The sequence below is a fragment of the Oncorhynchus masou genome, chromosome 5 (genome assembly GCF_036934945.1).
Source record: "Oncorhynchus masou masou isolate Uvic2021 chromosome 5, UVic_Omas_1.1, whole genome shotgun sequence".
Lineage (NCBI taxonomy): Eukaryota > Metazoa > Chordata > Actinopteri > Salmoniformes > Salmonidae > Oncorhynchus > Oncorhynchus masou.
The window spans coordinates 24,525,547-24,537,967 of record NC_088216.1 but is presented as its reverse complement, the minus strand read 5'-3'; the positions used below and the strand labels follow the sequence as shown (position 1 = coordinate 24,537,967).

The window sequence follows — 12,421 nt, the reverse complement described above, 5'->3', positions numbered from 1 at the left end:
TGTTATTGTTATACCTTGAATAATTGCAACATCTTCTTTTGAACTGGCTTTATTATAGTGGTTCATACACGAATTATTGTAACTACATATTCAACTATAGTACTACTCACGATAATTGTATACCAACCTGGTTTTTGTAGGTTACAGAATTATGATGCCACTTGCCGCCTTGTTCAAGAAATTGCAGAGAATATTCATGAAAGAAACAGGCAACAGAGGACAGGAGGGAATCCTGCAAAGGTAACTATGATGACAACCTGCTTAACTACATATTTGTTAACTCAAAAGTATATAGCAGTGCCTTCAGAAAGTATTCATACCACTTGACTTACTCCACATTTTGTTGTGTTGCAGCCTGAATTCAAAATATGTTGAATATTTCTTTCCCTCACCCATCTACTGTACACACAATACCTTATAATGACAGTGAAAACATGTTTCTAGAAATGTTGGCACACTTTTGAAAATGAAATACAGAAATATATAATTCACATACCCTTTTAAACCCCTGATTCAATACTTTGTAGAAGCACCGTTTGCGTCTTTTTGCTTAAGTCTCTAAGAGCTTTGCACACCGAGATTGTACAATATTTGCCCATTATTCTTTTTAAATTCTTCAAGCTCTGTCAAGTTGATTGTTGATGATTGCTAGACAGACATTTTTAAGTCTTGCCATAGATTTTCAAGCCGATTTATATCAACTTTAACTAGGCCAAACCAGGAACTTTCAATGTTTCACCATTCTAGAAAATATGAAGAGTGGTACTCCGTGATGTGTTGTGATGGATTTTCCCCAAACATAATGCTTTCTCACAGGAACAGATATAGCCCTTGGTTCTCCCCAGACCTGACTGCCCTTAACCAACACAAAAACATCCTATTGCGTTCTGCATTAGCATCGAACAGCCCCCGTGATATGCAGCTGTTCAGGGAAGCTAGAAACCATTATACACAGGCAGTTAGAAAAGCCAAGGCTAGCTTTTTCAAGCAGAAATTTGCTTCCTGCAACACTAACTCAAAAAAGTTCTGGGACACTGTAAAGTCCATGGAGAATAAGAACACCTCCTCCCAGCTGCCCACTGCACTGAAGATAGGAAACACTGTCACCACTGATAAATCCACCATAATTGAGAATTTCAATAAACATTTTTCTATGGCTGGCCATGCTTTCCACCTGACTACTACTACCCCGGTCAACAGCACTGCACCCCCCACAGCAACTTGCCCAAGCCTTCCCCATTTCTCCTTCTCCCAAATCCGTTCAGCTGATGTTCTGAAAGAGCTGCAAAATCTGGACCCCTACAAATCAGCCGGGCTAGACAATCTGGACCCTTTCTTTCTAAAATTATCTGCCGAAATTGTTGCCACCCCTATTACTAGCCTGTTCAACCTCTCTTTCGTGTCGTCTGAGATTCCCAAAGATTGGAAAGCAGCTGCGGTCATCCCCCTCTTCAAAGGGGGGGACACTCTTGACCCAAACTGCTACAGACCTACATCTATCCTACCATGCCTTTCTAAGGTCTTCGAAAGCCAAGTCAACAAACAAATTACCGACAATTTCGAATCGCACCATACCTTCTCTGCTATGCAATCTGGTTTCAGAGCTGGTCATGGGTGCACCTCAGCCACGCTCAAGGTCCTAAACGATATCTTAACCGCCATCGATAAGAAACATTACTGTGCAGCCGTGTTCATTGATCTGGCCAAGGCTATCAACTCTGTCAATCACCACATCCTCATCGGCAGACTCGACAGCCTTGGTTTCTCAAATGATTGCCTCGCCTGATTCACCAACTACTTCTCTGATAGAGTTCATTGTGTCAAATCGGAGGGTCTGCTGTCCGGACCTCTGGCAGTCTCTATGGGAGTGCCACAGGGTTCAATTCTTGGACCGACTCTCTTCTCTGTATACATCAATGAGGTCGCTCTTGCTGCTGGTGAGTCTCTGATCCACCTCTACGCAGACGACACCATTCTGTAAACTTCTGGCCCTTCTTTGGACACTGTGTTAACAACCCTTCCGTGGCCTCCAATTGCTCTTAAATACAAGTAAAACTAAATGCATGCTCTTCAACCGATCGCTACCCGCACCTGCCCGCCTGTCCAACATCACTACTCTGGACGGCTCTGACTTAGAATACGTGGACAACTAAAAAATACTTAGGTGTCTGGTTAGACTGTAAACTCTCCTTCCATGCCCATATCAAATATCTCCAATCCAAAGTTAAATCTAGAGTTGGCTTCCTATTTCGCAACAAAGCATCCTTCACTCATGCTGCCAAACATACCCTTGTAAAACTGACCATCCTACCAATCCTCGACTTTGGCGATGTCATTTACAAAATAGCCTCCAATACCCTACTCAACAAATTGGATGCAGTCTATCACAGTGCAATCCGTTTTGTCACCAAAGCCCCATATACTACCCACCATTGCGACCTGTACGCTCTCGTTGGCTGGCCCTCGCTTCATACTCGTCGCCAAACCCACTGGCTCCATGTCATCTACAAGACCCTGCTAGGTAAAGTCCCCCCTTATCTCAGCTCGCTGGTCACCATAGCATCTCCCACCTGTAGCACACGCTCCATCAGGTATATCTCTCTAGTCACCCCCAAAACCAATTCTTTCTTTGGCCGACTCTCCTTTCAGTTCTCTGCTGCCAATGACTGGAACGAACTACAAAAATCTCTGAAACTGGAAACACTTATCTCCCTCACTAGCTTTAAGCACCAACTGTCAGAGCAGCTCACAGATTACTGCACCTGTACATAGCCCACCTATATTTTAGCCCAAACAACTACCTCTTTCCCTACTGTATTTAATTAATTAATTAATTTTGCTCCTTTGCATCCCATTATTTTTATTTCTACTTTGCACATTCTTCCATTGCAAATCTACCATTCCAGTGTTTTACTTGCTATATTGTATTTACTTTGCCACCATGGCCTTTTTTTGCCTTTACCTCCCTTATCTCACCTCATTTGCTCACATCGTATATAGACTTGTTTATACTGTATTATTGACTGTATGTTTGTTTTACTCCATGTGTAACTCTGTGTCGTTGTATGTGTCGAACTGCTTTGCTTTATCCTGGCCAGGTCGCAATTGTAAATGAGAACTTGTTCTCAACTTGCCTATCTGGTTAAATAAAGGTGAAATAAATAAATAAATAAATAAAATTCTATTCAGGACATAAAGTTAATGTATTTGCTCTATTACTTAAGTGCCTTGTTGCAAACAGGATGCCTGTTTGGGAATATTTTTATTCTGTGAAGGCTTCCTTTTTTTCAGTCTGTAATATGTCAGTATTGTGGAGTAACTACAGTGTTGATGCATCCACAACAATATTAAACTCTGTAACTGTTTTAAAATCACTATTGGCCTCATGGTGAAAATCCCTGAATGGTTTCCTTCCTCTCCGGCAACTGAGTTAGGAAGGACACCATTATCTTTGTAGTGACTGGGTGTATTAATACACCCTCCAAGGCCTAATTAACTACTTCACCACACTCAAAGGGACATTCAGCATCTGCTTTTTAAAATGCTACTATCTACCAATCAGTGCCCTTCTTTGCGAGGCATTGAAAAACCTCCCTGGTCGTTGTGTTTGAATCTGTGCTTCAAATTCACTACTTGGTTGAGAGACCTTCCAGATAATTGTATGTGTGGGCTACAGAGATGGGGTAGTTGTAAAAAAATCATGTTAACCACTATTATTTAACACTGGAATAGTACATGCAACTTATTCTGTGACTTGTTAAGCACATTTTTACTCCTGAACTTATTTAGGCTTGCTATAACAAAGGTGTTGAATACTTGTAAACTCAAGACATTTCAGCTTTTCATTTTGTAGTAATCTCTTAACATTTTCTACAAACAAATGTCCACGTTGACATTATGGGGTATTGTGTGTATATCAGTGACACAAAATCTCAATTTAATCCATTTTAAATTCAGGCTGTAACACAACAAAATGTTGAAAAAGTAAATGAGTGTGAATACTTTCTGAAGGCACTGTAGCTACTGTATTTTACCATTTCTGTTTAGAAATTGATTGTAAAAGTGTTTATTTGTCTGTCCAGATCAACATGACACTGCGAGCGTCGCTGCAGAAGCTGAAACAAAACATCAACCAGCTCAGAGAGAGTTTGATCCGAGCCTCATCCTCCCGGCGCATGTATCCTTCCTTTCACAACATTATCACTGGTCCTCTTGGTCCTGTATGTAAAGGTCCTGTAGAGGGCAGTGCTTTGTAATAAATTGCATCAATCCTTCACTCTCTGCAATGAAAATCTGTGATTTGCATTGTCTGTTACTTTATAGATGAATGATAGTAAACTAATAGTCCAACTCCTTGTTAATCATGTTGTGGGGTCAATTTTTTTTTTTTACCATAATCTTGACCTTAACACAACTGCCTCTCCAGAATGCAGTCAGAAGCCGATCGGAGACAGAATCTTGTTGACGACCTGGTCACCAGGGACAAGCAGCTAAATGCCACGTTCAAGGGTGATGTTACACATCCAGAGCTCTCGAGGTATTACTCCCTCTAACAGCTCATAATGTATAAGTAATACACACACACACACGCTCACACACACACACACACACACACACACACACACACACACACACACACACACACACACACACACACACACACACACACACACACACACACACACACACACACACACACACACACACACACACACACACACACGCACACACGCTCACACACACACACACGCACACACACACACTGCTCATTAAGTCTCCTTTTAGCATATGCCACTCATTGTAAGTGAATGTAAATGGACCAGAATCTGAACATCGGTCATAGGCAATTGGTGATGCACCAAAGCCCGTCCTGCCAGCAGAGAACTATCTCTTTCTATCTGCTAGTGCTGCCAATTAATCTGAGTCTTGACTTTGTCTCAGCCCAGATGTGTCTGAAGGGTCTAACGGATCCACGGTTTCTTTTGAGGATAAGTCACCGGTCACTAACTTTGTGTGCAAAGAAGGACTTTGGACTTCCGTACAACCATTTGTCTGAGCCCATTCGACGCCATTGGAAGTCTAGTCTGTCTAGTCTGTCATATTGGGGCCGGCGCAGGGCAGTTGACTTCTAAATCGCTCAGTTTCTCATTCATCAAGAGGCTTTGCTTGTCTTGCACTGGTGATCACACTCTTGGCACTGCCCGAAACTGGTACACTGAGGCTCAGTGAAAAAATTTAAGGGATCGGATGTTTAACCCAAGCTTTTAGAATTTATAGTTTATCACTCTCCGCTGAGCTCATATCCTCATCCTGTCATCCTCATCTGCCAGTGGACCAATCAAAGCACCGGACGCCACTGGCTATATCCTGTATTCTCATATTATTCTTAATTGTAGTGACAGCTCTGTACAGGAGCTTAGGAAAACACTTCGGAAAACGGTCATTACTTAGCATCGGGCTTGACCTGCCCCATCCCAGGTGACATATATTTGGACAGCCAGGAGGTGAAATGAATGGCGCTCACTCAGTGGTAACGGCATGGACTTCCGCTGTCAGGTTTTGAGCATGTTTTGTATGTGAAATGAAATGAGGGTCAAACCCCATTCATTTGACAGGATCGTGCTCTTTTAATAATACACAGGCTACAGGGATAATACTGAGGTTTTCAATTGACCTTCCAGGAATAGTGGAATGGCCGTGTGTGGTAAAACTCAGGATCAGTCATCGATTGATAAAATTTGCAGACTTTCGAAATGTTAACTATTTTCTTATTAGTCTGATCTGAGACTACTCCATTTATATGTGTTTCGCAGACTTTCTTGTTTGGATTAATCCACTTAGGGGCTGAAAGCAGCGAGGGATGAGAACACTTGCTTTTAGCCTTTTTATAGATCCCACAGCCAATTACGAATATTGGTGGCCCATAACTAAATCAAATGGCATCTAATGAATTACACAGTTGATCTTACTCTTGTTATCTTACCGTTTCAAGTTTCCCTGGGAAAATATACAGTACCAGTCAAGAGTTTGGACACACCTACTCATTCCAGGGTTTTTCTTTATTTTTACTATTTTCTACATTGTAGAATAATAGTGAACACATCAAAACTTTGAAGTAACACATATGGGTTCATGTAGTAACCCAAAAAGTTTTAAACAAATCAAAATATATTTGATATTTTATCTTCTTCAAAGTAGCCACCCTTTGCCTTGATGACAGCTTGGCACACTCTTGACATTCTCTCAACCAGCTTCACCTGGAATGCTTTTCTTTCCTTAATGCTTTTGAGCCAATCAGTTGTTTTATGACAAGGCAGGGGTGGTATACAGAAGATAGCCCTATTTGGTTAAAGACCAAGTCCATATTATGGCAAGAACAGCTCAAATAAGCAAAAAGAAAAGACAGTCCATCATTTACTTTAAGACATGAAGGTCAGTCAATACGGAACATTTCAAGAACTTTTAAAGTTTCTCAAAGTGCAGTCGCAACAACCATCAAGTGCTATGATGAAACTGGCTCTCATGAGGACCGCCACAGGAAAGGGAGTTACCTCTGTTGCAGAGGACAAGTTCATTAGTTAACAGCCTCAGAAATTACAGAGTTCAAGTAACAGTCACATCTCTTTATCAACTGTTCACAGGAGACTGCATGAGTCAGGCCTTCATGGTCGAATTGCTGCAAGAAACCAATATTAAAGGACAACAGTAAGAAGAAGAAACTTGCTTGGCCCAAGAAATACAAGCAATCAACATTAGACTGGTGGAAATCTGTCCTTTGGTCAGATGAGTCCAAATTTGAGACGCAGAGTAGGTGAACGGAGGAACTCCGTATGTGTGGTTCCCACCGTGAAGCATGGAGGAGGTGGTGTGATGGTGTGGGGATGCTTTGCTGGTGACACTGTCTGTGATTTTAGATTTCAAGGCATACTTAACCAGCATGTCTACCACAACATTCTGCAGCGATACGCCATCCCATCTGGTTTGCGCTTAGTGGGACTAGCATTTGTTTTTCAACAGGACAATGGCATTACACACCTCTAGGCTGTGTAAGGGCTATGTGACCAAGAAGGAGCGTGATGGAGTGCTGCATCAGATGACCTGGCCTCCCCAATCACCCGACCTCAACCCAATTGAGATGGTTTGGGATGAGTTGGACTGCAGAGTGAAGGAAAAGGAGCCAACAAGTGCTCAGCATATGTGGGAACTCCTTCAAGACTGTTGAAAAAGCATTCCAGGTGAAGCTGGTTGAGAGGATGCCAGAGTGTGCAAAGTTGTCATAAAGGCAAATGGTGGCTACATGGTGGCAAATGGTGGCTACAAATATAAAATATGTTTTGATTTGTAACACTTTTTTGGTTACTACATGATTCCGTATGCATTATTTCATAGTTTTGATGTCTTCACTATTATTCTGCAATGTAGAAAATAGTACAAATAAAAAAAACTGAGTAGGTGTGTCCAACCTTTTGACTGGTACTGTATTTTGATGTACAGTGTATTCTGTACTTTGATACTGACGTGGGGTGGGTGGATGATTTGAGAGGGGGTGGGGAAGAGTGGGTAGGTAGACCTGGCACTCAGTGTGTGGTCTTTGGGGTGGGTGGGTATTAGCCTCGCTTGGATAACCTAAGCTGTTCCATTTTTTTCGAGGAGAGGGGTTGGTCCGGGATAAGGGGGCTTATTTTATTTGTGAAACAATACATTAGAGAGAGATTAGCCTCTAATCAAGCAAAGAAGAGACGTGGCGCCTCCATTCTTAAGGGTCACTGCACCCCGACCCTCTTTGGAACCCCTTACCCCTTTTCCCTTTATCAATCTCTCCTTATTTTAAATGGGTTTAACCTTTATTTAATTCGGCAAGTCAGTTAAGAACAAACTCTTATTTACAATGACGGCCTACCAAAAAGCCTCCTGAAGAGGACGGGGGCTGGGATTTAAAAATAAATAAATAAATAAATAAATATATATATATATGACAAAACACACATCTCGACAAGAGAGCCACCACAACACTACATAAAGAGACTTTATATTTGATCACTCGAAATGAGTTCAATCGGCCTTGTCCAAGTTACAGCCTCAGAGGCCTGTCTGTCTGTCGGGTCCTCGGCGGCGGTGGAGTGTGATGTGGGCTGCCCAGAGATGCCTGATTAATAAGTTGGCGGGCCCCAGTGGGCGGTTAATTGGATAAGCTTTAATCTTCACACGGCGGGAGGAAGTGGAGATCCGCCACGCGGTAGGATAGTTACCAAACCTGTCGGAAAGATTAGCTTAGCGCTGGCTGCCGACCTCCTTGTCTCGCTTGTCTCGCCCTGGCCGCCGCTGCTGAGTAAGCTGGGCCAAGGAGTAAAGAGAGGGAGATGGGGTGCTTCAAACTACACACTCGCCCTCGGAAAGAGGAAGGAAGGAGGTGGCGTCATGGCGCCATGCTTGACACACATCACAACCAACTTTGAGTTCAAATTTAGTACAACCTGTCCTGTCCAATACCAGCGTGAGGAGAGGAACTTCACAACGTCAACAAGTATACCTATTTGAGGTTTCTGATCACACCATTACTTTACCTGGTGACATTGTGGTTTGTTATGAGCCTGGAATCACATCTACAATGACATATTTTTCATTCTTTTCAACATAGTGTACCACAAGGATTTGATGAGCTGTATGATATTGTAGAAAATGGGCTTTGTTAAGGGAAGTGGAGGAGATTTTAAGTGCCTACTTCTGACAGCCAATGGCTGCAATCCTAATTTCCCTGACAGCCAAAGGCTGTCCCCCAAGGTCCCCTGACAGCCAATGCCAGTCCTCCAGTCAGTCCAGTCAGCGCTGTCTGAAGTGAATTGCTGGGTCTGACCAGTAGGTGACACTGTCTTGACGGACGGGATTGATCTATCTGTACTAACAGAGAGCTTGACACTTCACCGCAACACAACCTCTGGGTCTGAGGCATTCTCAGACAGCTTTTCCCCATTAACAGAAAAATAGCTCAAAACCACACAACAGTGTTAAGCGCTACACAACACAACAAGAGCACTCTGGTGTGTGTGCCTGTGTGTGTGCGCGTGTGTGTGTCAGTCAGAGTGAAACACGACTGTAAACTTGAGGGCCCGTGGCTGTGTATGATTAGCATGCAGTGTTTACATGTCCAACAAGCCGGTACTAGTTTTTTTTTAAAGCAACTAAACATATCTCCTTCCTTGTTCAGAACGTAAAAACCAAACAAGAAAATAAATAAGCCTTGTCTCATCTGAAGGGAAGGACATGTTGTTACACAAGTCCACATCAGATGAGTAACATGAGTGTTACAGATGTAACCGCTTGCCACAGAGGTCGCACTTGTGTCCATTGTACCGTGTTTGTTTGCGAAGCCGAGGGTTGACGACGCGTGTCGGTTGTTCCGACGTGTGTCCCGTTCAGTTGATTGACAGGTACAGGGAGTGCGTTCTCTACACCCTTGGCATGCTGATCATGTTGTTGTGTGACATTTCCCAGGTCGACCCTGATGCCAGGGGCGGGGGGAGAAGGAGGGGCCTCGGCCAACCCCTGGCTGGTCAACGAGCCAGAGGAGACCAGGGGCCTGGGCTTCTCCGCGATCAAACAGCAGCAGCAGCGCATCGTCGAGGGTAAGGTTACACAAAGTTCAGATAGAAGTGTATGGTGTGGAACTGTCAGGTAGTCGAGGGGGTGTTGTCATTTCTATTCATTGTATATCTGTCTACAACAGTCCGAACGTTTCACATCACTGACTCTGAATACACCCCTGATCAGATCTCGGATCAGCTTGTACCTTCAGAGGCCTAACTTCACCCATGCAAAACTGACCTGTGATCAGTGCCTCTAGTAGGAAACACAGAGGTGGCGGTCCTCCTCGAGGTTACACCTTGATAACTATATCCACACGGTCACAGGATGAGGTGAACACAGTAACTCACATTCAGCAGATTCGATTTCCAGCCTCTCCCAGTTCCTAAATCGTTCCCACATGCACTGTAACTGCAACATCCAGGCTGATCCTAGTACAGTTCACCTGACTCCACATGAGTCTCCTTTGTTATGTCTCCATTACGGTTCTGGCTGCGATCTGGCTATTTTCAGTTTGTCAGTATTGTGGGGATACAGTGAAGCCGCATCAAGGTTTTGAGCCCCCATTGGGAGTTCCGGATGTAAGTTTAGGGCCTATAGTGTGCAACCAAATCTGTGGTCTCACAGATTCCTGTGGTGGTGTCTGTGTCAAATATAGAGACAAGGGGCCTTCTCCTCTCTTCAACAATTCCCTGAACCCCATGAAGCACATATAATAACCTGGACAAACTCAGTGTAACACTACTCCTCTGTAAAATTGTGATAGCGAATGATAGCTTCCCACAAGTTATGTATCCGTCTCTTTCACAAAGTCACTGTTCAGCTGCCCCCCTCTCCTTTTTCACCCAGTACAGTTAGGACAGTTAGAATAACAGAAGTCAGGCTGAGGTGTGTGTGTGTGTGTTTGTTTGTTTGTTTGTGCTTAAAGGCATGTCTTTGTCGTGTGTGTGTGTGTGTGTGTGTGTGTGTGTGTGTGTGTGTGTTTTAAGTGCTGTGAGTCACCTGTGGCACACTGCCCCCTAGTGTTGCTCCCCAGTGCTGAACCCCAATAGCGTCATTCCTACTTACCAAATGGTTGCCCTGTGAAATCACAAAATTGCTCTCTTCTCTACCAATGAGTCATTAAAGAAGAATTTCGGCATGTCTTTATAGTTTTACCACCTCTCCGCTGCTACATCTGACACATTTTTGTTTAGATGCGTAATGTGCTCTAGAGTATGTGAGTTGAATGGGTTTTTCCTAATTGTGGGTTGTTTATTGATGAACTGTATAATTCAGGAATCATCAACTCGATTCAGCTATGGGCCAATTTTTGTTTCTTCTTGAGGGGATGGTCAGGGGGACGGAACGCAATTACAAATCATTTGTAGACTGCAAATGGACCGCAAGAAGCCAAAACAGATATATTTCACTAAAACATAATATTTTCAAACCTTGCTTACATTTGTATACGGTCACGTATCTCTCTCTATGATGAGTGTGAATACTTTGGAACAGATCTCCAGAATGACGATCCCTTAGAGCTGATTTGGTGGTGTTTTTACAGTCTTATAAATACAAATATATACAGGGCCTTTAGAAAGTATTCACACCCCTTGACTTTTTCCACATTTTGTTATGCTACAACAAGGTGGGATTCAAATGGATTTAAGTGGCATTTTTATTGTCAATGATCTACATAAAATACTCTGTCAAAGTGGAAAAAGTTACAATCACCTTTGGCAGCAATTACAGCTGTGAGTATTTCTGGGTAAGCTTTTCACACCTGGATTGTAAAATAATAAATACATTCTTCAAGCTCTGTTAAGTTGGTTCAGGTAGATTTAAGTCAAAACTGTAACTAGGCCACTCAGGAGCATTCAATGACATCTTGGTAAGCAACTCCAGTGTATATTTGGCCTTGTATTTTAGGTTATTGTCCTGCTGAAACGTGAATTTCTCTCCCTGTGTCTGAACCAGGTTTTCCTCTAGGAGTTTGCCTGTGATTAGCTCTAGTCTGTTTCTTTTTATCCTAAAACAATCTATAGTCCATGCTGATGACAAGTATACCCATTACATGATACAGCCACCACTATGCTTGAAAATATGAATAGTTGTACTCAGTGATGCGTTGTTTGATTTGCCCCAAACATACTTATTTGTATTCAGGACAAAAAGTTTTACTTTAGTGCCTTGTGGCAAACAGGATGCATGTTTTGAAATATTTATATTCTGTACAGGCTTTTTTCTTTTCACAGTGTTATGAAGTAACTACAATGTTGTTGATCCATCCTCAGTTTTCTATCACAGCCATTAAACTCTGGAACTGTTTTAAAGTCATGGTGAAGTCCTGGAGCAGTTTCCTTCCTCTCTGGCAACTGAGTTAGGAAGGACGCCTGTATCTTTGTAGTGACTGGGTGTATTGATACACCATCCAAAGTGTAATTAATAACTTCACCATGCTCAAAGGGATATTAAATGTGTGTTTTTTAAATGTATTTGTTTATTTTTTATAGGTGCCCTTCTTTGCAAGGCATTGGAAAACCTCCCTGATCTTTGTGGTTGAATCTGTGTTTGAAATTCACTGCTCGACTGAGGGACCTTACAGATAATTGTATGTGTGGGGTACAGAGATGAGGTAATCATTCGAATATCACGTTAAAAACTATTTTGGACACAGAGTGAGTCAAAGCAACTTATTATGTGACTTGTTAAGCACATTTTTACTCCTGAACATATTTAGGCTTGCCATAACAAATATGTTGAATACTTGACTCAAGACATTTTAGTTATCATTTTTTATTAATTTGTTAACATAAAATGTATTTAAAAAATGGGTATTGTGTGTGTAGGCCAGTAT

General features: G+C 42.4%; 1 protein-coding gene across 1 annotated transcript in view; it reads left to right on the top strand.

The window, feature by feature from the left end:
• The window catches only part of LOC135537412 (syntaxin-8-like), a 47,286-nt gene that overhangs the window by 537 nt on the left and 34,328 nt on the right, over positions 1 to 12,421 (top strand). The window contains exons 2-5 of the mRNA XM_064963583.1: positions 141 to 240; positions 4,083 to 4,177; positions 4,427 to 4,537; positions 9,493 to 9,623. Coding sequence (XP_064819655.1) covers positions 141 to 240; positions 4,083 to 4,177; positions 4,427 to 4,537; positions 9,493 to 9,623 — 437 coding nt within the window. The remainder of the gene's footprint in view (positions 1 to 140; positions 241 to 4,082; positions 4,178 to 4,426; positions 4,538 to 9,492; positions 9,624 to 12,421) is intronic.